The sequence below is a fragment of the Puma concolor genome, chromosome E3 (genome assembly GCF_028749965.1).
Source record: "Puma concolor isolate L17-30 chromosome E3, mPumCon1.1.hap2, whole genome shotgun sequence".
Taxonomy (NCBI): domain Eukaryota; kingdom Metazoa; phylum Chordata; class Mammalia; order Carnivora; family Felidae; genus Puma; species Puma concolor.
This window is the reverse complement of record NC_141682.1, coordinates 14,748,934-14,775,961: the sequence shown is the minus strand read 5'-3', so window position 1 is coordinate 14,775,961 and position 27,028 is coordinate 14,748,934. Positions and strand designations below refer to the sequence as shown.

The window sequence follows — 27,028 nt, the reverse complement described above, 5'->3', positions numbered from 1 at the left end:
TTCCTTCACATAAGTTACCCCAATGCATTACCATCTATTTGCGCATGCCTACTTACTTAACGCCTGATCCCCCAGCCAGACCATCAACTCTACAACGTGGGAGACCTCCCGATACCCCAGGCCAGCACACAGGAGACGCTTACTAAGTATTTGTTGACTGGCTGAACTATAGGCATTTCCACAGGATTCTGTTCACCTCTAACTGCGTGCGAAAACATTTCTAGAAAGTGGGTTGAGGCACCTCGCGTCTGCAGAGGTATCTCCTAGGACTTTCTGCCTTACATCTACTAAATTAAAAAAGAAGACGAGGGGCGCCTGGGTGGCGCAGTCGGTTAAGCGTCCGACTTCAGCCAGGTCACGATCTCGCGGTCCGTGAGTTCGAGCCCCGCGTCAGGCTCTGGGCTGATGGCTCAGAGCCTGGAGCCTGTTTCCGATTCTGTGTCTCCCTCTCTCTCTGACCCTCCCCTGTTCATGCTCTGTCTCTCTCTGTCCCAAAAATAAAATAAACATTGAAAAAAAAAATTAAAAAAAAAAAAAAAAAAAGAAGACGAAAGGCTCCAAACAAACCCCAAAGTCACCCTGGAAACAAAAAACCCCTCCCACCCACTGCAGACAAACGATAAACACAGCTGGTGTATCTTCACATGTGTGAGATCAACAGATACGTTCCGTGTTATCCATATCCCTGCTGACGGAGAAAAGCCAGTGGTCAACTGCAGGAAGTCAAGGACCCACTTTGCCGTTGCTGAGGGCGTCAACCAATATCTGACAGAGAGACCTGCCTCTTCTAGAACGTGGACTGTTCCTGCCTTCTGAATTAGAAAACTACATCCCCCTCAGAGTAAGAAATGAGCCCAGGGTGCTAATACAGCCGAGTGTAGGAGACCCACAGGCTCCACCTTGTCATGCGAGGCGATCATGCAGCAACGGGTGTCGGGGGGGTGGTGCTGACAATGGGGACGCTATTCGGTCTCCTTGTTCCCCCACATTCTGCTTCCACGTGATGTACAGCAGTAAATCACATCTGGCCTTAGGGGCACGTCTGTCGTGGCCCATCACTAGGACTCCTCTGGGCCAGCAACCTTCTTCTCTGCAGACACAGGGCTTGCCACAGGATTTAGCTCGCTTTCTTGCACACAGGACCCCGAACATGTTTACTGGGCAGAATTTAGTTCCTTCTCTGGTGGGGGACCAGACCATGGTTGCAAGGACCGAACGTGGCAGCACAGACATGCCATAAAGGAGATGGCAGAATCAAAAAGTGAAGGGAGGAAGGAGAGACGGTCCCTGCCCCTGCCCTTCGATGGGGCTGTCTAATCCACACAAGCTGCGGGGTGGAACCTTCTCTAATGTACAGGCTGTATTTTCCACAAATGCTATAACTGTCTATCCCATTCCACATGCACTTTTGGAACGTGACCTGCCCATCAAGAAGCGGGATCTTGTCTTCTTGAGCCCAGGGCTTCCTCGAATGGAAACTACGATAGAAATGACACTACGTGATTTCGGTGGCAAGGTCATAAAAGGTGATACAACTTCCACCTGGCTCTTTAAAGATGCTCTTGGAACCCAGCACCGCGATGTCAAATGGCCCAAAGGAGCCCATCCAAGAGACCACCTGGTGTTCTACGTGACAGCCAAGCTCAGGTTTCAGGTGACAACCAATATCAGCTGCCAGACATGTTAGTGAACATTCCAGATGATTCCAACTCTCATCCTTTAAATCCTTCCAGCGGATGCCCCAACCATCCTGGAACAGAGACAAACTATCCCCACTGTATTATTAGTTTCCTTGGATTGCCGTAACAAAGACCTCAAACTGGTGGCTGAAAACAAAAGAAATACGTTGACTCATAGTTCTCTTCCGAATGAGGTCATTTCGCAGGTACTGGGAGTTATGACTTCAACATATCTTTTGGTGGGGGCGGGGGGCACAATTCATACCCTGTGTGTCGCTGGATACTCTTCTGGATACCCAGAAGAGATAATAAAGGGGCGCCTGGGTGGCGCAGTCGGTTAAGCGTCCGACTTCAGCCAGGTCACGATCTCGCGGTCCGTGAGTTCGAGCCCCGCGTCGGGCTCTGGGCTGATGGCTCAGAGCCCGGAGCTTGTTTCCCATTCTGTGTCTCCCTCTCTCTCTGCCCCTCCCCCGTTCATGCTCTGTCTCTCTCTGTCCCAAAAATAAATAAAAACGTTGAAAAAAAAATTAAAAAAAAAAGAGATAATAAAAAGACTGTTGTTATTTTAAGCCATTTATTTTGGGGCTGTTGGTCATACACTTAGAACCTGAACATCAACCAATTCCCTCCAACCCATCTACCTCTTCTGTCTTCTGGTTCTCAAGAAATTGTGTGTCCCACTTTCCCCCCCGGGTGCAGATCTCTTCCCATCTCAACAGCTTTCCTAGAGTTTGTCATAGCTGCTGGGTCTCTTTAAGTAGGCTGAGCATCCTCAGAGCGCATCCCCACCCCTCAGAGCAAGCCTCAAAGCTGCCCCTGTGCCCTCTAACGCTGGCAGCCACCCTAATTTGTTCCAGACTTGCGGCATGCCACTAGGATGACTCTCCCTTGATAACTTCCCCCCAAAAAAGAGCTCCGAATTTATCACATCCATTCCAAGCCCGAAGAACTGGCTGATTTTCTGGGTGAGAAAAAAAAAAGGACAACTTTGGGGGAAAAAAGAGAAGATGATAGCTCTTCCCTGAATGTGCACACTCCTCTCACCTCTTTTACATCAACAGGATGGACCTTTATCATTTCCTACCTGGGTGCCCTTGTGGGGGGGGGGATGGAGTTGGAATGCACCTCAAAAAGGTTTAGAAGAGTCTAAATGCAAATTTTGAAAAGTATGCGAGGTTTTAATTCTTTCTATTCCTGTCGCATAGAGGAAGCACGGAGTTGCATTTCTAAGCTTGAGTATTTTAAAATTTATGGAGTTGTCAAATGCACAATATATTTCCCATTTAGATTTTCAAAAGGAGAGAGAATTAATTACAAAATAGTCCAATGGGAAGCCATTTCATACTCTGTGAAGCAGGCAGTGGCTACATGTGGCTGTCAGCTAGAAGTGCCCACGCATGGGCGAAGGGACGGACAGTGGCTGCAAAGTTGAGGGTCCCAATTGGCAAATCCAGCCACCCTATTTCCACTTAGGCTTCTTCTCCCCAAACGAAGTCATTTAAATAAGAGCTTCCGCAATAATACAGGCCATTTGCATATGCAAAGTTTTCTTGCTGAGCCAGACTGGCGTGTAACACTTAGGATAACCGACCTTCTAGGAAAAATGGTTTCAATTAGGGAGAGCCCCCAGCACAAACCTTCCAGAGTCAGAGTATGATCAAGAGCGGTCAGAGAGGCTTTCACGCCTGAACCTGGACTCCTCAGTGGGGACAACAGCTCAGGGATGAGTTGCCTTCTCCTGAGGACCTTTAAGTGCAGCCAGCCCACCCAAGCACCATACTGCAGAATGCACGGGAAAGCCCGCCCAGGGCACCAGATCTCACCTGCCTCCGGCAGTCCTCCAGGATTTCTCTGTGCATCGCTTGCCCCATCCATCATCTCTCTCTCTGGTCTTTCTGGAACTCCAGTTCTCTGGCTACAAACTCCAGCCCTGATTCCTGCTCACATCCCCTACCTCAACATTTTAGTGAGTATTCAGGCTCTCTTCCCACTACCTACTTTCCTGGTCCTGGAAGCAGCCAGATTTTCAGGCCCAAACAGCCTTGGTCCCAAGCAACCGACAAAAGGATGCCCCCCCCTTGGCATCCTATCAAGGGAAAAAGGGATGAAACATGGGACATTTCCTAGACAAGCTCTTGTAGATGGATAATGTGGGTCTGCCTAACAGGCCCATCCACAGGGCAGCAAATCCCTAAAAAGCCCCCAAATATTCGACCACTTTCCTGCTGAAGCCTTGAAATGTAAGCATTTGCAATGGTGCTCTCTCAAGGCTGAAGCACATCACGGTGCCCTGGGTACATTTACAGACATCTCACCCAACTATGGGACCCAGAGCTGAACGGAGTGGCTCAGGACGCTAGGACCGGCCCTTGAGCCATGGCATTTAACAAGCCCACATGGTACAGGGAACAAATCAGTGACATCCTACGTCGAATGGGGACAGGTGGATTCCCACCCCTTTTTTTCTGCGGAAATAATTGAAAATGGCAACAAACACACCGGGCTGGGATGCCACTTTCCAGTCCCCTGCCCCGGAGACAACAGAGCTATAAATCACCCACATCACTGACGTCCCAACTGGAGAGGGTGGTGTAAATTCAGGTTCACATTTATAGAGAATCAAATTATTGCTTTATTCCCAGGGAGATGAATGAGAGTGACAGACTTTTCGGAGTTGTAAAAATAGATGGATGCTTCCTATAAAATAACTCACAGACGCCTACAATAATTTACAATAGATCTGGCAGCTTGGGAGCAGGCAAGTGGAATCTCCGGCAGAATACCGCACCATTTTCCAGTGGTAGAGTAAATGGTTTGGCTATTATGATAATACATTTCGGCACAGCAAATATATCTCCCCTTAATAGAAATACATTAGACACCATTTATAAAAATATCAACATCGCGGTTCTGTTTCTCGAACTATAACTTAGACATAAATATAACACAATTTATGGATGAGGAAATCCAATTTCATGCTGTTTCAAACACATTTTTGTTTATTACATGACTACACTTCTCTATATATGAGATAGTGTATCACATGAAATAGATGTATGGGCATGGGATCTATTTGTGTGTCTACACAGGAATTATGGACATCGTATCGACTACAAACGGAATGACTCTCTGATCTGTACTGTATACGGACGACATTCTGAGCACCTACTATGTGATGACATCGGGGTATAATCTGCAGCTTTCACGGCTACCCAGGGGGTGGATGGATGAGGCTCTGGATGAATAAATACACCAAGCAACAGGTGAGCAAAGCCACAAAGAGCTCCGAAGTCGAATAGATTGGGGTAGAGTTCTGATTCCTCTATTCACGAGCTGTGAGATCTCAGACCAATTTAGTTGGCTTCTGCCCATCCTCGTATCGTCTGTAAAACGGAATCGATAATGGCTACTTCACAGATCTGTCATGAAGACTGACTAACCTGATGTTTATAAAGTGCCTAGCACAGTGTCTGGCCCAGTGTTACGCCAATCGACGGCAGGCGTGATTTTTAGGTGCTTCCCTCTCCTATGTAAATGCAATGACATTCGTGGACACCCATTCTCAAGTCCACTACCCCCTTGCTTATCTTCTCAGGCACCATGAATACAGATTAGCTATGGTGCAAACACGCGCCACGCGATGAAGGATACGGAGGAGGCCTGTGGGCTTTTCTCCCTGGTGTCCATTCTGTTCCCTCCCTCCACTCACTGATGACGGTCATGCTCTGTTCCCCCTTTTAGAGCTCCGAGGGCCCTGTTTTTACCCCGGAATGGGCTATTTCTCCTCTCTGACATAGTTCTCGTACGTGAGGATTTAATTTAGCTTTGACAATCAAGAAGATGCTTTGGGGGGGGGAGGGGCTCAGTGTTCTTTTTATGCCTGGCAGTTCTTGAATTTTTTTCCCAATGCTCTAGCAATAATAATGATGATGATAACAGTGACAGACCCCCCTTCTCATTGGATCCATAAGCTCAGCCACAAGGAAGGTGGGCTGGGGCAGATTTACTAACAAAATGAATCCACGTGAAGCGGCTGTCCCGACTCGCAGCTCCTCTGGCAGTAAGCGTTGCCGGGCACCGGAACCAGAAAGCCCGAGAGGGTGCTGGAGAGAAATCAGCCCGAACACTGTGTTTGGTGCACGCTGCCGTGACTATACGCAGGACTGCCAGAATTTCGCAGGGGTGTTTAGAGCGCTTTTATTCTTAACCGTCAAAGCTTGGAAACGACCAAGATGTCTTTCTTGAACAAGTAAACTGTGGTACATCCAGACAATGGACTTCTGTTCAGCTCTGAAAATAAATTCTGACTCTACGATTCCAACTGCATGTACTATATGTACAATTCCAACTATATGACATTCTGAAAAAGGCAAAACTATGCACACAGTAAAAAGATCAGTGGTTGCGAGGGACCGGGGGACAAGGGAATAAAGAGGCAGAGCACGGAAGATTTTTAGGGCAGCGAAAATACTCTGTATGATGCTAACTGATGGATACACGTCATTATACATTTGTCCAAACCCACGAAACGTACACGAAGAGAAAATGATGATATAAACAGCAGATTTTGGGTAATAACGATGTATCAATGTAGGTTCGTCAAGGGTAACGGACGTACCACTCTGGTGAGGGATATCGAAATGGGAGAGGCTATGTATGTGTGGGGGCAGTGGGTATATGGAAAATCTCTGTACCTGTCTGTCAATTTGACTCTGAGCCTAAAGTTGCTGTAAACAAAATTTTCAAGCCAAAACTTTAGGTCAAATGACTCCAACCAACTGATTTGTCAAGGCTAAAAGAGAAAAGCAAGTGAACTTTACTGCCCATTGCCATACAGTGCTGACATCCTTTACCAAGAATGTGAAAACAAACCACAAAGAAGTATTAAGTTTCACTCAGTTAACTAGCTAGCTGGCATTCTTATTTTGAAACCATTATTTATACAGTTGTAGAACCATGCAAATAAGAAATTACATGAACTGGAACCAAGTCGTTCAGTAAAAGAGAAGTATAAAAGCAAAGAAGCAAAAACCCTGTAATCATAAACTTGAATTAGAAATAGGAGCATGAGGGGCGCCTGCATGGCTCAGCCAGTTGAACATTTGACCGTTGGTTTTGGCTCAGGTCATGGTCTCGCTGTTTCATGAGTTCAAGCCCCGCATCAGGCTCTGCACCGGCAGCCCTTTTGGGCTCTCTTTCTCCCTCTCTCCCTCTGCCCCTCCCCAACTTGCATTATCTCTATGTCTCTCAAAATAAATAAATAAACAAAAATTCTTAATATTAGTACAAACTCATGATCTACATTTCTCAGTCTATAAAACTCAATATTGACTAGCTTTGCTCATTGAAAAGGCAACACAGTGATACTCCAACAGCAATGGGCACCCTGACTAACAGGTTGGATACCAAAGTCTTACTATTTCCCATCGGAAGGAAATAGGGCTTCTTGTAGAAATGGCTGATTCCAGGTCAGGGATGAGAAATATACAAAATGAGACCAAAACTGAGAAAGCTCTGCAAAGTGGGTGTTCAAATCTCTTGCTAATTTTCCCTCACGATTTTTAAGATTTGTCATATAGAATCTGGGTAAAATTCCTTTCTCAGATACACACACTGTGAATATTTTCCCCAGTGTGTGGATTTGTTTACGCATTTTTAATGGTATGCTCTGATTAGCTGACGTTTTAAATTTTGATTAAGTCTCATTAGTCACTTAAAAAATTGTTAGTGTCTTGGGGCACCTGGGTGGCGCAGTCGGTTAAGCGTCCGACTTCAGCCAGGTCACGATCTCGCGGTCCGTGAGTTCGAGCCCCGCGTCAGGCTCTGGGCTGATGGCTCAGAGCCTGGAGCCTGTTTCCCATTCTGTGTCTCCTTCTCTCTCTGCCCCTCCCCTGTTCATGCTCTGTCTCCCTCTGTCCCACAAATAAATAAACGTTGAAAAGAAAAAAATTGTTAGTGTCTTTTTGTGTCCAGTCCAAAATAGTATTGCCTACCTCAATATATTCTCTTAGGTTTTCTCCAGGGGTTTTATGGCTCATAGACCTAAATGTAAAAGCTGGAACCATAAAGCTTCTAGAAGAAACAGAGCAGAAAGTGGATAGACAAACTACAGATTGGAGAAAAATATTCAGAGTACGTATATACGAAGTTAGTATCCACTACACATATAATGAACCTCTACAAGTAAACAATAAAATAACACAATGTTTGGGCGCCTGGGTGGCGCAGTCGGTTAAGCATCCGACTTCAGCCAGGTCACGATCTCGCGGTCCGTGGGTTCGAGCCCCGCGTTGGGCTCTGGGCTGATGGCTCAGAGCCTGGAGCCTGTTTCCCATTCTGTGTCTCCCTCTCTCTCTGCCCCTCCCCCGTTCATGCTCTGTCTCTCTCTGTCCCAAAGATAAATAAACGTTGAAAAAAAATTTTTTTAAATAACACAATGTTTTAAAAATGGGCAAAAGAAGATACACAAATTACCCAAAAGCACAAGAAAAGCTGCTCAGTGTCATCAGCCATGAAGGAAATGTAAATTAAAAACACACTGAGGTACGGCTTCAAACCTACTAGATTTGTTAAAATAAACACTGACAACACCAAATACTGATACAGATGTGACACCCCCGAAACTCTCATACAGGGCTGGTGGGAGTGGTAAATGACACTTTGGAGACCTGTTTGGTGGTTTCTTAAAAAGTTAAATATACATCTTCCCTATATTCTAGCTATTCAATTCCTAGGTATCTCCCCAAGACAAACCAGAACATCTGTCCAAAAATGACTTTCTCATGAATAATCATAACAGATGCAAATTGGAAACCAACCCACTATTCCTCAGAAAATAGGAGGGAAATGAATGAAGAAATTTATCATATATTCACACAGTAGATACCTCTCGGCAATAAGAATGAAGGAGATGCTGACAAATAAAACGGCGAGGAGGAATGTTAAAAACTTTACTCGCGTTGAAAGAGTAAAGTATGCAAGATACGATCCCCTTTATGTGAAGTTCTCAAGACACAAACAAGTCGCAGAAATCAGAAAATGGTTGCCTGGAAGATGCGGCGTAGGGTAGCGGTGGGAAATGATAGGAAAGGGGCAAAGGGGGCCTTTTTCAGGCAATGGGAATGTTCGATATCGGGTTTTGGGAGGTGATTATAGGGAGGTATACAACTGTAACATCTATCACACTGCAAACTAAAAGTCTGTGTTTTGGGGTCACTTGGGTGGCTCAGTTGGTTAAGCTTCCAACTTGGGCTCAGGCCATGATCTCATGGTTCGTAGGTTCGAGCCCCCGTGTCGGGTTCTGTGCTGACAGCTCGGAGCCTGGAGCCTGCTTCGGATTCTGTGTCTCCCTCTCTCTCTGCCCCTCCCCGCTCACACTCTGTCTGTCTGTCTGTCTGTCTGTCTGTCTGTCTCTCTCAAAAATAAATAAATATTTTTAAAAATTTGTGTATTTTATTGTATTAAATAATACCTCAACAAAAACATATATATAATGGGGAAACAAATCAATAATGACTGTAATGGATTTAGACACATTATGTATATGTATATATATATGAGTCCATAATATTACTGGGGAAAAAGACCCCACTGGTCATCTTTGGGGGTTGCTATGGCACCAATTCATTATTCTACAAAATGTTTAAATAAAAGGAACGAATTAAGCATTTACCCTGCCCTTCCTATTTGAACTGTATTTCTGAGTATCCAAATAGTTGACGAGGGAAGGTTCCTTTTAAATAGAATTACAGCTTATAAATGCAGAATTAATGTAGAATTTACAAATCACCATTTTGTAGGCCTTAATGAAATAATGGATCTAGGCAATGATCATTACTGGCTACTAAAACCTTTAGGTGAAAGGTTGATGAGGAACTTTTATAATGGATGAATTAGGTTGACAATACACAAAGCCACTGCTGAAACTCAACATCACAAAATGTGATAAAAACTTGATAAAGTTTAATTTATAAATTAGGCACAGTGAGAGATTAACAGGAAGAACTACTAATAACTTTAATAATTATGATAATATACTGTAATAAAAGTTATGTGAATGTGGTCTCTCTCAAAATATCTGATCGTATGGCACTCACCCTTCTTTCTTTCGAAGATGTGAGATGATAAGATGCCTACGTGATGAGATGAAGTGAGCTGACCGATGTAGGCACTGTGACATAGCGTTCGGCTACTACTGACCTCCTGATGACGATAAGTCAGGAGGGTCACCTGTTCCTGGACCACAGTTGACCATGAATAACGGAATCCACAGAAAGCGAAACCCCAGTTAAGGGGGGACTACCGCACAGCTTAGAGAAAATGGTGATCAGAAGGAACACATTAAAGGCAATAAGAAGAATCAATCTTCCAAACCCAGACTGTGCAAAACTTTCCTGGACAAAGGACTTGGTGTCTTCGACAAATGAATGATATGAGAATAATAAAGGTAGGGAATGTTCTAGCAACTGTAAGTGTGTGTGTGTGTGTGGGGGGGGGGGGTGTGTGGGTGTGGGCGGGGTGGGGGGGCGGACAGAGACATCTTACAGAATGTTGAGAAATATTCTTGAGAAACATGGCCTGGGTATTGAATTTTACTAAATGTAATTTTATGTTGAGCCTGTGATGAAAAAGTTCTTTTTATGTTAAGCCATGCACTCAAAAGTTTTTACAGCTGAATGACAAGACGTCTGGGGATTTGCTTTCAGAAAGCTGAGGGGCAGTAACTGAAAAACACATAGCGAAATGTTGATATTTGTTGAAACTAAATGATTAGTACATTTGGATTCATTAGACTGTCCTATTTTTGTGTATGTTTCAAATTTTCCATAATAAAATCTTGAATTAAAATAAAAGAAATTAACATAAAATGTAATGACTGAGTTCTTCATGCTCCAATTTGTTCTGAGGGGGAAAAATAGCAAGAGACAAAATAATCAACACCCCCTCACCCACTCACGGTGGGATTCCCAGCACATACAAAATTAGCGTTAAAAATTTTTAGCAACTCTATGGAGGCCATTTTCTTCTACAACCGACACCACATTGCTGGCTGTCCTTTGGAAGGTCTCTTGAGGTGTGTGTGCATGTACACGTGGGTGTGTGTTTTCGGCTTTCTACATATATGAGCTTATTTTTCATCTTTAAGGGGATGGTGATACATTTGAATAGAGATAGCAGAGTGAGCCTGCTATCTAATGCCATAAACTGCTTAAATTAACTTTCTTTTGCTCTTTCCATGCCCTATAAAGCACTATCCTGCCCCATGGTGAGAATATCACCCAGCAGTGAATAGAGCAAGGTGTCACTGCAGATTTTAAATCTTTACAGGTAGGTGGCTCCTTGGCTGTTGCTCTGATAGTTTGTGGGGGCCTCACCATCTCTTTTTGGGAGGTGCCATAGAAACGAGCATGGTGAGACTGGAGGAGAGCCAGGAAACTCATGTACTTGGGTGAAATTAGAGTATGGAGCAGAGATATAAACACTCTAAACATCCTGAAAAAACTAAACTCTTTTCCCAAAAATACGCAGTTAAAAAAATCTTTCCATGTGTTTGCTGGCCATCTGTAATGTCTTCTTTGGAAAAATGTCTATTCAGGTCCTCTGCCCATTTTTTGATCAGATGATTTGCTTTTTTGGTGTGGACTTGTAGGAGTTCTTTATACATTTTGGGTATTAACCTCTTATTGGATATATCGTTTGAAAATACCTTCTCCCATCCAGTAGGTTCTGGCCATTTACAGCCATGTGTAATATTATGCCATTACAAGAGGGCACAATGCTAAGTGAACTCAGTCAGAGAGAGAAAGACAAACACCGTGGGATTTCACGCGCATGCAGAATTTAAGAAACAAAACAAACAAAATAAAAAAGAGACCGGGGCGCCTGGGTGGCTCAGCTAAGTGACTAACTTCGTTTCGGCTCAGGTCATGATCTCACGGCACATGAGTTCGAGCCCCTCACTGGGCTCCGTGCTGACAGCATGGAGGCTGCTTGGGATTCTCTATCTCCCTCTCTCTTTCTCTCTCTCCCCTTCCCCTTCTTGCCCATGCACATCTGTGTGTGTGCTCGCTCTCTAAATAAATGAATGAATGAATGAATGAATAAATAAATATTTTTAAAAAATAAAAAAGAGACAAACAGAATACCAGACTCTTAAATATAGAGAACAAACTGGGGGTTGCCCAGAGGGGAGGTGGGCAGGGGGATGGGCGAAATAGAGAAAGGGGACCAAGAATATACTTATCGTGATGAGCCCTGAGTAATGTATGGAATTTGTTGAATCATTACACGATACACCTGAAATTAATAGGACACTGCATGTTAATTACATTTCAATAAAAACAACAATAGTAACACACTATTTTCCTAACTCTTCGATAAGCCACTGGCTCAAACCACAAAAGGAGTCACCCTGCCCCAGCTCCTGTAGGTCAGCCCACGCCTAAAGCACCTCACAGACCCCGAGGGCCACAGTGAACACCCCGCACTTGTGCTGGAACCTACCCCCCGCCAACCAACTCACACTCTTGGCTGGGACCCCATCCTACTCCCGCGTTCCCTCTGATATCTCACTACCGGGTCACAGGCCGCTGCGTTTTTAAACCCCCAAAGTTTTTAAAATGGAACTCCTCGAGTCTCCACCCGCGGACCCTCCTCTGTGCCAGTGTTCACGACGTGAATCCGCCCAGGTGCCGGGAAAGCCGGGAAGCCTCCTTCACACTCGCCTCTCATTCATTCCTAAGGTTCGGCCACCCACCAGGTGCTGTTATACCTCCCCAGTGGTGCTCAGCTCCCCACCTCCTCCCCATGCCTCCTGTCCCTAGGACCAACTCTGGGTGATTACAGGTGGCCTTCTCTCGCCTGCCATGAGCTCACTCTCCCGGCTTCTCTCCTATTCTGTGCCCCCTTCTTAGTCTCCTTTCCAGCTGCTCCTTTCACGCCTTAAATGTTGATTTTTTTTTTTTTTTCTGGACTTCTGTCCTATCCTTTCTTGTCTTTCTCTATACAACCTCTTCCTTCTAGCAACTTCGAATGTGATCCCCGGACCGAAGATGCCCAGGCCCCTCCCCCCCGCACTCAGGCCTAGGCCTCTCTTCCTTGGCGTGATCCCTACAGAGCCAACAACCTGCTGGATGAACTTGAGTGTTTCAGAAACCGAAGAGAACGCACTGCCTTTCTGCTTCTCCCAAACCTCCTCCGGTGGTGTTCCTTATGTCAGAGTAGCAAGGGCATTTCCTGGTTGTTCAAGCTAGTAACGTGGGAGTCAGCCCCACCCCCACACTTTCTGCCATTTCCTTCAGATACTCAGCCCTCCTCATACGCTGTCTCTTCCACTTTCTGAATCTGCCCATTTCTCTCCCACTGCTCCAACCAACCATAGTCCAAGCTCCCGCACTGAGGCTTTCTTCCTCTGAATCTAACTCAGGTTTACAATCCATTTTCCACACGGCAGTCGTAATGATCCTTTATTGAAAACAAATAGTTGGGGGCGCCTGGGTGGCTCAGTCGGTTAAGCGTCCGGCTTTGGCTCAGGTCATGATCTCGCGGTTCGTGAGTTCGAGCCCCGCGTCGGGCTCTGTGCTGACAGCCTGTTTCGGATTCTGTGTCTCCCTCTGTCTTTCTGACCCTCCCCCTTTCATGCTCTGTCTCAAAAATAAATAAATGTTTAAAAAAAAAAATAGTTGGATGATCTCACTTCCTTTAAATCTCTTCAAAGGAGCTGAGTGATGGGTATGTGGGACCACACACACACACACACGTGTGTGTGTGTGTATGTGTATGTATATATATCTTTTTTATTTTTCAAAAACATTTTTTTTCAAAATGTTCACACTGGTCCTTAAAGAAAAGCCAAATTCTTACTTACAAGAGTATTTCCCTCTCAGGATTCCAAACCTTTGCACATACTACTCTAACTAAAATATCATTTCTCTCTGTTAAGTCACTTAATTGAGGTATGACTGACATATAAAAAGCTGTACACATTTAATGTATACAACTTGATGAGTCTGAAGATATGTATATACCTGTGGAACCATCACCACAACCTATGCTAGAAACATATCACCTCCAAAATTTCCTGACACATTCTTAATTAATTATTACTAATTAATTACTATTATTAATTCTTATTACTGTTAGTATCATGGTTATTATTTTGTGATAAGAACACTTAAATCAGGGGCACCTGCGTGGCTCAGTCGGTTGAGCACCGGACTCTTGATTTTGGCTCAGGTCATGATCTCACGGTTCACGGGATCGAGCCCCGCATCAGGCTCTGTGCTGACAGTGAGAAGCCTGCTTGAGATTCTCTCTCACCCTCTCTCTCTGCCCCTCCCCAACTCAGGCACAGGTGTGCTCCCTGTCTCTCAAGATAAATAAACTTAAAATAAAAGAATCCTTGGGGCACCTGGTGGGCTCAGTCAGTTAGGTGTCCAACTCCTCATTTCGGCTCAAGTCAAAATCACAGTTCGTGGGATCGAGCCTCCCGTGTTGAGCTCTGTGCTCTCTCAAAGTAAATAAACATTTAAAAGATAAAAATAAAGTACACAAGGTAAAAAAAAAAAAAAAAAAAAAGAACACTTAAATCATACGATCATCAACAGATGCAGTAAAAGTATCTGACCAGGGGCGCCTGGGTGGCGCAGTCGGTTAAGCGTCCGACTTCAGCCAGGTCACGATCTCGCGGTCCGGGAGTTCGAGCCCCGCGTCGGGCTCTGGGCTGATGGCTCAGAGCCTGGAGCCTGTTTCCGATTCTGTGTCTCCCTCTCTCTCTGCCCCTCCCCCGTTCATGCTCTGTCTCTCTCTGTCCCAAAAATAAATAAATGTTAAAAAAAAAAAAAAAAAAAAAAGTATCTGACCAAACGCTGTTCATGGTAAAAAATCTAAACACATTAGGTACAGAAGAAACGTGCCTCAACATAATAAAGCCCATATATAATAAGCCCACAGCTAATATCATACTCAATAGTGAAAGGTTGAAATCTTTTCTTCTAAGGGCAGAAACAAGACAAGTGTGCTCAGTCTCACCTCTCCCATTCAACCACTGAAAGTCCCTGCAAGAGCCATCGGTCAAGAAAAAGAAATACAAGGCATCAAAATTGGAAAGGAGGTAGCGAAAGTTTCTCTGTTTGCCGATGACACGATTTTATGTATAGAAAAAACTAAAGACTCCACCAAAAAAAAAAAAAATGTTAGATCTAATCAATCAATTCAGTAAAGTTCTAGGATACAGAATTAACAGGGAAGAATGAGTAGAATTTCTATACACTAACAATGAAATCCAAAAAATATAAAGTAAACAATCCCATTTGCAATAGCATCAAAAGCAACAAAATACTTAGGAATAAACTTAACCAAGGTGGCGAAAGATCTCTACTCTGAAAACTTTAAGACGCTGAGGAAAGAAATCGATGAAGACACAAATAAATGAAGATATAGCCCCCATTCATGGATTGAAAGAATTAATATTGTTAAATTCTTCATACTGCCAGGGGCACCTGGGTGGCTCAGTTGGTTAAGTGTCTGGCTTCAGTTCAGGTCATGATCTCATGGTTTGTGGGTTCGAGCCCCGTGTCAGGCTCTGTGCTGACAGCTCAGAGCCTGGAGCCTGCTTTGCATTCTCTCTCTCTCTCTCTCTCTCTCTCTCTCTGCCCCTCCCCCACTTGTTTTCTCTCTCTCTCTCTCTCTCTCTCTCTCTCTCTGTCTCTCTCAAAAATTAATAAACATTAAAAAAAATGTTGTTCACACCGCCAAAAGCCATCTATAGAGTCAATGCAATCCCTATCAAGACTCCAATGGCATTTTTTGCAGAAGCAGAAAAAAATCATACTAAAATTTATATGGAACCAAAGACCGCAAACAGCCCAAACAATCCTGAGAAAAAAGTTCAGAGAGAAAGCATCACATTTCCTGACTTCAAGCTATGCTATAAAACTATAGCAGTCAAAACAGTGTGATACTGGCATGAAACAGACAGATCATGGAAAAGATTGAGAGCCCGGAAGTAAACCCCAACATATATAATCACCTAATATTTGACAAGGGAGCTGAGAATACTCAAAAGAGAAAAGGTCGTCTCTTTAAATAAATGGTGCTGGGAAAGTTAGATATTCACATGTCATAAAATGGAACTAGCCACCTAGCTTACACCCCTCACAAAAATTAACTGAAGATGTAAGCCTCAGAACCATGAAACTTCTAGAAGAAAACAGAAGAAAAGCTCTCTGACATGGGTCTTGGTAATGATATTTTGGATTTGACGCTTACAGCACAAGGGACACAATAGAAAATAAAGTGGGTCTACGTCAAACCAAAAAGATTCTGCACAGCAAAATAAACAATCAACAAAGTGAAAAGACAACCTACGGAAATATTTGCAAACTACATATATGATAAGGGGTTAATATCCAAATTTATAAAGAACTCCCACAATTCAATAATAAAAAAATACAATCAATAAATGGCAAAAGGCCCGAACAGACATTTTTCCAAAGAAGACACACGAAAGGCCAACAGGTGCATGAAATGATGATCAATATCACCCGTCATTCGAGAAATGCAAATCAAACCACAATGAGCTATCACCTCCTGTGAGAATGGTCATCATCAAAAAGACAAGAGATAGCAAGAGTTGGCGAGGATGTGGTGAAAAGGGAACCCCTGTGCACTCCTGGTAGGAAGATAAATTGGTGCAGCCACTATGGAAAACAGTATGGAGGATCCTCAAAGAAATGAAGAACAGAATGACCATATGATCTGGCAATTCCACTTTGGGGAATGTATCCAAATGGAATGAAAACACGAACTTGAAGAGATACATGAACCCTCATGGTCATAGCAGCATTACTTACAACAGCCAAGATGTGGAAACAACCTAAGTATTCATCACCAGATAAATGAATAAAGAAGTTGAGATATATATATATATATATTATTATATATCTATATATATAATATATATATTATTCATATCTCAACTTCTATATTCTTTATATATATATATATGGAATATTATTCAGCCATTAAAAAAAAACAACGTGGAAATCCTGCCATTTGTGTCAACATGGATGGACCTTGAGGGCATTATGCTACATAACATAAGTCAGACAAAGACTGCATGATCTCATTTATATGCAAAATCTAAAAACAAACAAACAAGCAAACAAACTCTTAGGAAAAGAGATCAGATTTGTGGTTACTAGAGGTAGGGGAAGGGGTGAGGGGGAAAGGTGGTCAAAAGGTACAAACTTCCAATTATACGATAAGTATTGGGGCACCTGGGTGGCTCAGTGCATGGAGCATCCGACTTTGGCTCAGGTCATGTCTCAAGGTCCATGAGTTCAAGCCCCGCATCAGAAATGTGTGCTGACAGCTCGGAGCCTGGAGGCTGCTTCAGATTCTGTGTCTCCCCTTCTCTCTGCACCTCCCCTGCTCATGCTCTCTCTCTCTCTCTCTCTCTCTCTCACATTAAAAAAAGATATTAAAAATAAAGCTGCATCCAATTATAAGATAAGTATGTACTAGGGATATAACAAGTACAGCACGATGACTATAGTTAACACTTCTAGGATTTATATGAAAGTTGTTAGTTCAGGGAGTAAATCCTAAGAGCTCTCAACATGAGGAACTTTTTTTTTTTTTTTGCTTTCTCTTTTTATTGTACCTATATGAGATGGTGGATGCTAACTAAATTTAGTGCAGTAATCGTGTCACAAAATACATAATTCAAACTATCATACTGTACAACGTAAATGTATACAGTGACATAGGTCAAGTCTATCTTAATAAAATAAGCTAATTAAATTTAAAAAACACAAGGTATACCCTCTTAGCAAATACTTAAGTATACAGTACAGTATTTTGTCAATGTTTATTTATTTTTTGAGAGAGAGAGGAGAAAGAGGGAGGGGGGGGGAATATAAGCGGGGGAGGAGCAGAGAGAGAGAGGGAGACACAGAATCCGAAGCAGGCTCCAGGCTCTGAGCTGTCGGCACAGAGCCCGACGTGGGGCTCGAACTCACAGAGCGCGAGATCATGACCTGAGCCGAAGTCGGACGCTTAACTGACTGAGCCACCCAAGCTCCCCAGTATACAACAGAGTATTAACCATAGGCATTATACTGTGCAGTGGCTCTCTAGGACTTACGCATCTCGTCTAACTGAAACTCCCTCGAACATTCTTTCTCCCACACTACACACCCACGCCTTCTTTGCCTATTTCAATTCACCTTAGTTTTAAAGTCTTAAATATCACTCCCTTAGGCAAGCTCTTCCCAATCCCTAGACTAAGTTATATTCCCTTGCTAGATTCTCCCGTAGCGTCCTCCCAGCCTGTCTTTTCACACTGATCACACTGGTAGTTACTGAATTTTATCGCAGACACCCTCTAATCCTGCACTACGAAGTCATTTGCATGGCCAGACATGACCCACGCCAGTGGGGAAGGGGGAATAGATTCATACACTCTAAGGATCAGGAAAACTAAATCGAACCAATGGTCTGGTTCCCCCAGGAGTGACCATTACCCAAATCACAACATTTAATAGATACAGCAGACTTGAGCCCGGGAGGTCCAAATGGGTGACGAGGCAGGTTTTCAGTGTGTTGAGTTCAAGCGGACTGGACTGGGCAAGATAGCGGGGCTGCCAACCTTGGGCCCTTTGGGTCATGACAATGGCATCCAAACTCCTTAGGAAAACGGTGTGGCCCGGGGCCATTACGTACTCCGCCACCGGCAACTGTGGCGGCCAGGTCAAACTCTGCTGTTTAAGAACGTTATCGTGACTCTAAGCAAATGAAAATACATCCATCCTTTGCCATCACTCATCGTGATGGGTCTGAATCTCAGCGGCGACCGTTGTAGAGCCTCCTGCAAGAGCTGAACCACAGGGAAGGTTCTAGGCTGGACTGAGCCAGGTAAGAAGATTATCCCAGCTGTGCCTCCCCACACCCTCTAGATCTTAGCAAATACTTAAGTATACAGTACAGTATTTTTTAAATGTTTATTTATTTTTTGAGAGAGAGAGAGAAGGAGAAAGAGGGAGAAAGAGAGAGAGAGAGAGAGAGAGAGGGAACATAAGCAGGGGAGGAGCAGAGAGAGAGAGGGAGACACAGAATCCGAAGCAGGCAAGGATACTTGCCACAAATTGGCAAATACTTGCCAACAACACATACACACACACACACACACACACACACACACACACACACACACACACCCACACACACAGGAATTCTGCCTTGTATCTAGTTCTTGAGCTTTCTGACCAAGGAAAGATGTTTTCCGAGAGCCAGAGGATCTGATCATGTCTTTCTATTGTCTCCCTTTAGGGACGGCTGTGCCCAACAGGATTCGGTAAACTTGTGTGTCACTCTTTTTTACGAGGCTTCAGAATAAGACAGTGCCTTCTCTTCCCAGAGAAGTCGGACATACTGGAGAAATCTGAAGCCATCTGATTTTTTACACCACTTAAAAGGAATCTAAGCGGTCTTCTCTCCTTGGAGAATTCCTTTGCTCTTACCATTTAGACATGTTACTATAATATGCCTTGTTAATAGTTTCTGATTAATGTTACTCAGAACAAGATGAAACCTTTCAATTTCTCATCTCATTTATTCTCTCAGTCCTGAAGAGCTTCCCCCCACCCCCACCCCTTCCCTGCATCGATCGTTTTGGTCACAGGCAAGCTGCCTTCCACCTGAGCAATGGCCCTGGAGTCAACCCTGCTAGTATCTTTCCCTGAACCACAGTGAGACTTTGCATGCCGATTCTCGTGATTCATCCTTACTCACTTAGGATGGAATGAAAAGGCAACAACAAAAATTTCAAAGAACAGTTAGAAAGATTGCAGGGGGACCTATTTCTTGGTGAAAAAAAATCACAAAGAAAGACAGCGTGCTTGTATTAAAATTTTCCTACTTAACTAAAGCACGAGATGTGTCATTTCTTACAGGTCAATGTGTATAACTGTATATGGGCACCAAACGAAAATTCCATACACGTGTGTGTATATTCAACAAAGCTCTGATTTTTTTTTTTCAAGCAGTGGGGATGGCTTTCTTAACAATGTATTTATTATTCACCTAATTTGTTTGTTTTAAATGTTTATTTATTTTGAGAGAGACAGAGAGAGAGAATGTCATAGTGCAAGCTGGGGAGGGGCAGGGAGAGAGAGAGGGAGAGACAGAATCCCAAGCAGGCTCCAAGCTGTCAGTGCAGAGCCCAACGTGGGGCTCCTGATTCATGAGATCATGACCTGAGCTGAAACCAAGAGTCAGATGCTCAACCAACTGAGCCACCCAGGTGCCCCTTTTTGTCATCTAATTTGTGTCCGTAACAGCATGAAATAGCACAAAATGCAAGAGAATGAACAGAGTTTGTAAAATAGATTACATCGATGACCTCATGTAAAAGGGAGCCCTGTCCTCCAGAACCTTATAGTCACTTGGTCCAGACACCTGCCCTTGAAGTTAAGGACGACTTAAGGTGCTGAAGGCTAAGGTGGGCTGCGGGTGAGGGGAGGGGGAAGGGCGCCCTGAGGGCCTGCAGTGGCTGCGAGGGGCACCCAGCCTCGAAAGGTGTGGACCCTCACCCGAGCTACTTTCTGAGAAAAGGCATGTGTTTAACCAGGAAGCTGGCTGAGGCTGCGGTGTAGACCAGCGGCTCTCAAACTTGGGTGTGTAATAGAATCACCTGGCTGGTTTGTCGCCAGGCAGGTTGCTGAGCCACACCTCAGGGTGTCTGATTCGGCAGGTGCGAAATGGGGCCTGGGAATCTGCATCTGTAACAAGCCCCAGATGAGGTCGATGTTGCTTGTCGGGGACCACCCCCTGAGAACCACAGAGTACCACGTAGACAGTAACTACGTGGACCCTGAACCCAGGTCTTGGTCTTTATGGCACCAACAGCACTCGACTCCTGCTTTAAGGATCGGCAGAAAACCGGGGCGCCTGGGTGGCTCGGTGGGTTAAGCGTCCGACTTCGGCTCAGGCCATGATCTCACGGTTTGTGAGTTCAAGCCCTGCGTCGGGCTCTGTGCTGACAGCTCGGAGCCTGGAGCCTGCTCTGGATTCTGTGTCTCCCTCTGTCTCTGCCCACCGCCCCCCCCAGACTCGCACTCTGTCTCTCTCTCTCTCTCTCTCTCAAAAATAAATAAACATAAAAAAAGAGAACTGGCAGAAAACCAAGGCTTCTGTGGAGTCAGCTCACAACTGGCAGGACGACATAATCTATGGGAATACGGCATAAACAATCCCACACCTCCAGCGTGGATGCTGGATATGCCTGGGTATACAGTAAGCGGCAGGTAAGTGCACAGGAGGGTGGCATCCATGCCTCGATCCATCTGAAGTGCTCATGAAGACGTGCAGAGAACAGCCAGGAGCTGAACCATAGGGAAGCCAGGATTGGGAGCAGACTCCATGGGCCGTTCACTCTAGCCTGTTCCTGGGGAGCATGCAGAGTAGGACCCACTGGCCCCTGAATGGTGGTACAGCCGGCTTTGGTGTCCTGGGCTGTGCTTTGGGGTGGAAGCCAACACACCCCCTGCCCCCTTCATGGCTGGGGCCAGCCACACAGGACCACCATCTCCACGGAGCCCGGCAGAGCCCCCCACACTGCCCTTTGCAAGTTCCAAGTCACTGCAAAGCAAATACTTTTGCAAATGTGGGGAGACCAACGTCTTAGCAAGCCTTAGCCCTGAATTCTGCTGTCACAGCCTCTGTTTCCCCCAGAACACAGCAGGCAGTGGCAATCAATCTGGGAGTCCCTCCTGTCCCCATAACTCCTCTACCTATGTGCCTGGTCACATAGGGGCAGTGTTTCCCCCCCATCATCTGGTTCTCCCCTCTCTTGGTGATGTCTTACCCTTCACCGGCTTCCTTCTAACAGCATATAGAGACATTCAAATCTCTCTTATCATAAAAATAAAATTAAAAACAAAAAAAAAGGTTAACTTTTTCAAGGCAGGGCTCCCATCAGCTCATTTCCTTTGCAGATAGGTACCTGGAACAAGTTATCACAGATTCCTAACAGACATTCAAGCATTAACCTAAGAGACACCTACCGGGCCATGTGTTAAGCATGGTTCTACATGCATGGAACACAAAGGTGAAAACAGCAAAGATCGGGGTCCCATAAAGGGCAATCTACTGAAGGCAAGGTCGACGAAAACCAACACTCCTAATAAGTAAGTAAATTCTATGGCAGGCTACAGGTCAGTGAGAACTTTAAAACAAAAAAGAAAAGAAAAGAACAAACAAAGCAGCAGAACAGAACAAGGAGAAATGGACAGGAACAGGACGGGTAGAGGTTTGAGTCACAGGCCAAGTTCATCGTGCTGGGTCCAGATCTTTTCCTTCAATTAAATTCCAAACGGATGAATGACAAATGTGTTCGCTATAATATCATATTCATAGGCTTTTTAATTGCTGGGCTTTACAAAGAAATCCTATGCAAATTCCATCGAGGAAAGAACCCAGCTTGACATTGACAGCACAGGAAGAGTCTGCAGTCTCCAAAAGGGAGCGATTTTAGGATCCAGGGAACGTCCTCACCATCCCCTTTCACTCATGTATCCCAGGAGGTCATTACATCATGAGGGCATGACGCCTTTCGTCCCACAAAGGGGGATCCAGTACAGACGAGGGGCTGGTGGAAGGTATTGGGCAGTGAGGGATGAGAGAGTCAAATAGAGAGCAGGCTTTGAGGAGGGTAGGGGATCCAGACTGAGTGTCCGCCTGATAGAACAAAAACGGGAATGCAGAAGAGGAAAGCAAAGGAAAGTCAATATATTTAAAAACTTCGTATTGTGTCCTGAGCTGTTTCTAACAAGCCTGATTCTCAGGGGCTCAGGCATGAAAAGGGTCAGGACAAAGGACAGTGGGCACAGAGGCTCCAGCTAGGGACACAAAGACCACCTGCTCTTTTTGGTATGGAGGAAGACATACCAGTTCAGTGGTTACTGGGTCCTCAAGGAGCCACCCAAGCCAAACCCCTGGCTGGGGTTCATTTGACTTCACTCTAAAACAAAGAGGTCGGAATGCATCAGTGTGTTCAACTTTTATTTTTTCTACACTGGAATTCGCTTTTCAAAGAAAATCTTGAGCAAAGCACAGTACAACTGACCCAACACAGGGGTTCAGGGCACTGACCACCCACCTGCGTGCAGTTGAAAATCCATGTACAAGCTCTGACTTTCCAGAAACTTAACTACTCACAGCCTACTGCTGAGCGGAAGCCTTACCAATAATGTACACAGCCGATTAACACATATTTTGTGTTATGTGTATTATATACCGTATTCTTACAACAAAGGAAGCCAGAGGGGAAAAAACCTAATTAAGAAACTCCTAAGAGAGAAAATACATTTACAACACTGTACTGTATTTATCGAAAAAAGTCTGCATGTAAGTGAACCCGTGCAACTCAAACCCACGTTGTTGGAGGGTCAACTGTACCCAAAATATCTCAACAGTGAAGCTGATCTGGGTAATGTTCTATCATTACCCTTCCCTAACCTCCCCCTTAGAAGCATTTCTAAGGAAAGGAAGGGTCCCACAGAACATGGTCCTTCTCTCTTCTGGCATCTTATGATTCCGTGAGGTACCTGAATCGTCGACATGTATACCATAGGATACTACTTAAGGAGACAGTTGAATTTAAGAAACATTTAATGGAAGACTCAAAACTGGGTGGATGTGGGGACCGAATTCTGCGGCTCAGGTCCAAGCTGGGTCACCAAGGCGTGAAACACATTGTTCAACCTTTGGAGAAGGGAAAGCCCAGGGTTCCCCACGTTCCCCCTGGGACAGCCGGGCTGGCACATCCTCAGGAGAGGGGGATGGGTGAACGATCCTGCCACTCACCAGCTAAAAGAGCTTTAAAACACACACGAAGGACGATCAGGCGGCGGTGCTCACAAACACGAATAAACCAGGGGGAAAGGATGCCATGCACAAACCTTGATTCCAAGTTCGATATTTTCTCCTCCATACACATCCATGCCAGGGTCAAGGAGACCGATTTCACCAAAGAACTTCCTGTTGACCACGAAGGAGCAGCCAATCATGGCTGGTGTCCTGCAGGAGAGAGAACGAAGTCACAGTCAGCCGACGTATCATTCGGCCATGGGAAAGCAGGAAATGCCGCCATTTGCAACAACACAGGTGGACCTTGAGGGCATCACGCTAAGTGAGAGAAGTCAGACAGAGAAAGGCAAACACCGTAGGTTGTCTCTTATGTGTGGACTCAGAGGAACCAAGAGTAGAATGGTAGTTGCCAGGGGCTGGGGGTGGGGTGGGGGATATGCTGGTCAAAGGGTCTAAACTCGCAAGATGAGTATGTTCTGGAGATCGAATGCACAGCATTGTGATTATAGTCAAGCATACTGTACCATATACTTCAAAGATGCTAAGAGATTAGATCTTCCATGTTTTCACCACAAAGTGAAATGATAATTACGTGAGGTGACAGAGGGGTTGGCTAATGCTGTGGTGGTAATCATATTGCAATATATAATATTGCAATATATATGCAATATATAATGCAATATATAATATTATATGCAATATATAATATACTGCAACGTATAAATGTATCGAGTCAACATGTACGCTTTACACAGCGTTATACGGTAATTACGTCTCTATGAAGAAAAAAGGGGGAGCTGAAGCCACTCAGGTGACAAAACCAGAAGGCATCACAACAGGTGCTGGATTTCACTCCGGCAAATCAAGTAGCTTCCCTGAAATCCTCGATTCCCACATGCCCTCTTTGCATAAAGCTCTGTTTGAGCTTCAGACCAACTCGGGGACCCAAACCACCTAGCGACAACCGAGCTTCTGGGTGGCTTGCACAGGATGGGCTCCCATGACACGTGGGGTCTGCAAACACGGGAACGATTCTCATGGTATGTCTGGCAACAGCCATGTGACGGGATGCGCATCCCTGGGCAGCTGCGGAGAAGCTCAGAGGTGAGGAACGAGAAGGGAGAAGACTCATCCAGGAGGCCACTGGTGCCCACAGAGAGACCGCCTCCACCCGCCGAGAAGGGGATGCCCAGCAGGAAAGACGAAAAGGATCGGCAGGGTGGCCCGTGACCATCAAGTCCGGAAACAAAGACTCAGTCTTTATTTTTGTATCTATTGACCCCCTTCATTCTGTCTTCCAGGGCAGGCCAAAGGCACGAGTTGGCTCACCGAAAATCAGAGACAGACACCGTCTGAAGCAAAATATCAAGGACGTATGTGCGGAATTGACAGGATTGCGGTATTAATCTACCACGTTCACTGCAATTCCCCATGAAGCACAGAACCACGCTTTCTAAGGGCAGACGGCATGCCGATACATTACATATTGTCTGGTATTATATAGTGTTACATCGTGTACTGCGGGGTCATACCAGCCGATCCTGGACTCTGCCCTTTTGCCTCTGCTTCTAGACTTTATGGGCACCCCGTATAATAAATTCATTCAGCAAATATTTTCTCCCACCTACCATATCTAAGGCCTCTTACCAGTGCTGTAGCAGGGAGAGAAAGACACAACATACTTCCCGTGTTCAAGCAACTCTAAGTCTAATAACAAATTAATATTGCTATATACTAATAATATTACGTACTATGATTAATGTTACTATTTTCATCACAGCCATTTATTAAGCAATTGAGGAGCCTCAAGCACAAGGGCAAAGCCCTCTTCAGGCACCGTCTCGTTTAAAAACCTCCACAGCCCTGGGAAGAAGGTGGGGCCATCGCCACGGAAGAGCTGAGGCCCGTGGATATTTGGTGACCTGAGTCACAGGGTAGGGCTGAGGATCCATCAAACTTCAAAGTCCTTGACCGTAGCCCTTCTGCTGCACTGTACTCTCCAGAAAAGTCTTCGGAGAGGAGCCGGCAAACGCCCACACTGTCAAAGGCCAGAGATGCTGTTGAGATGCTTTCCTCGAGAAAAGAGACAGGCAGGCAGGTGAAACCCCACTGGGGCCACCAGGAAGTATTAATTCGACGGAATTCTCTTGAGCCGAACCATAAACCTCAATGTCAGATCTTCAGTGGCTCCTGGTTTTGAACCTGACTCTCACCTTAATGTCCAGATCTCTGACTCCATGGAACATCCCTCGGTTGTTACTCTTTTCATTACAGCCATTTATTAAGCAAACATTTTTTGCTGGAACACTGGAAAAATCAGTGCTCGGAGTTGATCAGCCTGGTGTGAATGTCGGCACCACCCCACTGGAAACCGTACTTATGGGATGTTAATGGAGTGCTCTGGACCCCAGAGAAGTCCCTACAGAGTACTGCTGTGAAAAGAGATACAGTCGGCATACAGGAGGGGCTCCGTGAATGCTGTTCCTTTGCCCTCTCATTGTGAGGCCCATCCATAATGCTGTCTCCACAAATCATATGCCAATCACACCTCTATATATGGGACGCCACCCTCTGCCATGCCCGCTACACCAGGGAAAGGAAGCACGTCACTTGCTCATTTTCTCCCAGCCCCGCGCCCCTCAGAGAGAGGCAGCTGACCACCCCTCCCAGAATGGAAAAGCACTATGCGAGCCCACCTCCCCGAGCTCAGTGACCTAAACCGGGAATGCGCACCAAACCCCAAACTGGGTCCACCGAATCACGGTATTCCTGAGACTTGGAATCAGGAGGCTGCTGGTCTCGTTCGTCTGTAGGACTCAGGGCGCCACTTTGGGGCAGCTGCAGGGGCCCCCGCGTAAGTGCACGACTGTGCGGAGGTAGGACATAGACGTCCGGTGGGGGTGTGAGGCCCTGGCGAGGGACTGCCTAATGACTTTGGCCTCCCATCAGCTGACAGGCCCGGGCTCTGCTCGCTGCCCCTGGGTCACGTGGGACCCCCCACGTCACTCTGTTCTACCTCCTTGACTCAAACCGTGTTAGATAGTTTTCTGTTCTATGCAACCAGTGATGATAACACGGGCTGTCTCCTCCTACTTACCATCGGGGGGGGGAGGCAGGGGGGTGGAGGATGTGTTATCACACAGAACCAGGAGGGGCAAACTGCAGGGGAGGGTCATTCCGGGAGAGCTAAAAGCCAGGCCCCCCCCTCCCCCCCAGTGATAGAGAAATTGCCAGCAACTTGGAGAAGTGCAGCCAAGTGCAGGGGTCTGCAGAGGAGGGGGAACATGAGGCAGCACCCGGGCCACCTCAATTTTGAGAGCAAGTGCTGAGCACATCAAGAAATTCGGGTATGCTAAGGCAATCTCCCCAAAGCCCGTGCTCAGCATCGCCAAGTTCCCAACCTTCACAGACACGTGTAATGAACTCCTGCTCCAAGATGCTGTACTTTCTAACCCCTCGAGGGCAAGCAAGGCAGCCGA

General features: G+C 45.4%; 1 protein-coding gene across 2 annotated transcripts in view; it reads right to left on the bottom strand.

Annotated features, from left to right (window-relative positions):
- Positions 1-27,028, bottom strand: part of GALNT17 (polypeptide N-acetylgalactosaminyltransferase 17) — a 447,627-nt gene that overhangs the window by 89,725 nt on the left and 330,874 nt on the right. For both annotated transcript variants that reach the window (XM_025923309.2, XM_086691905.1), the window contains exon 6: positions 23,642-23,759. In XM_025923309.2, the coding sequence (XP_025779094.1) occupies positions 23,642-23,759 (118 nt within the window). The remainder of the gene's footprint in view (positions 1-23,641; positions 23,760-27,028) is intronic.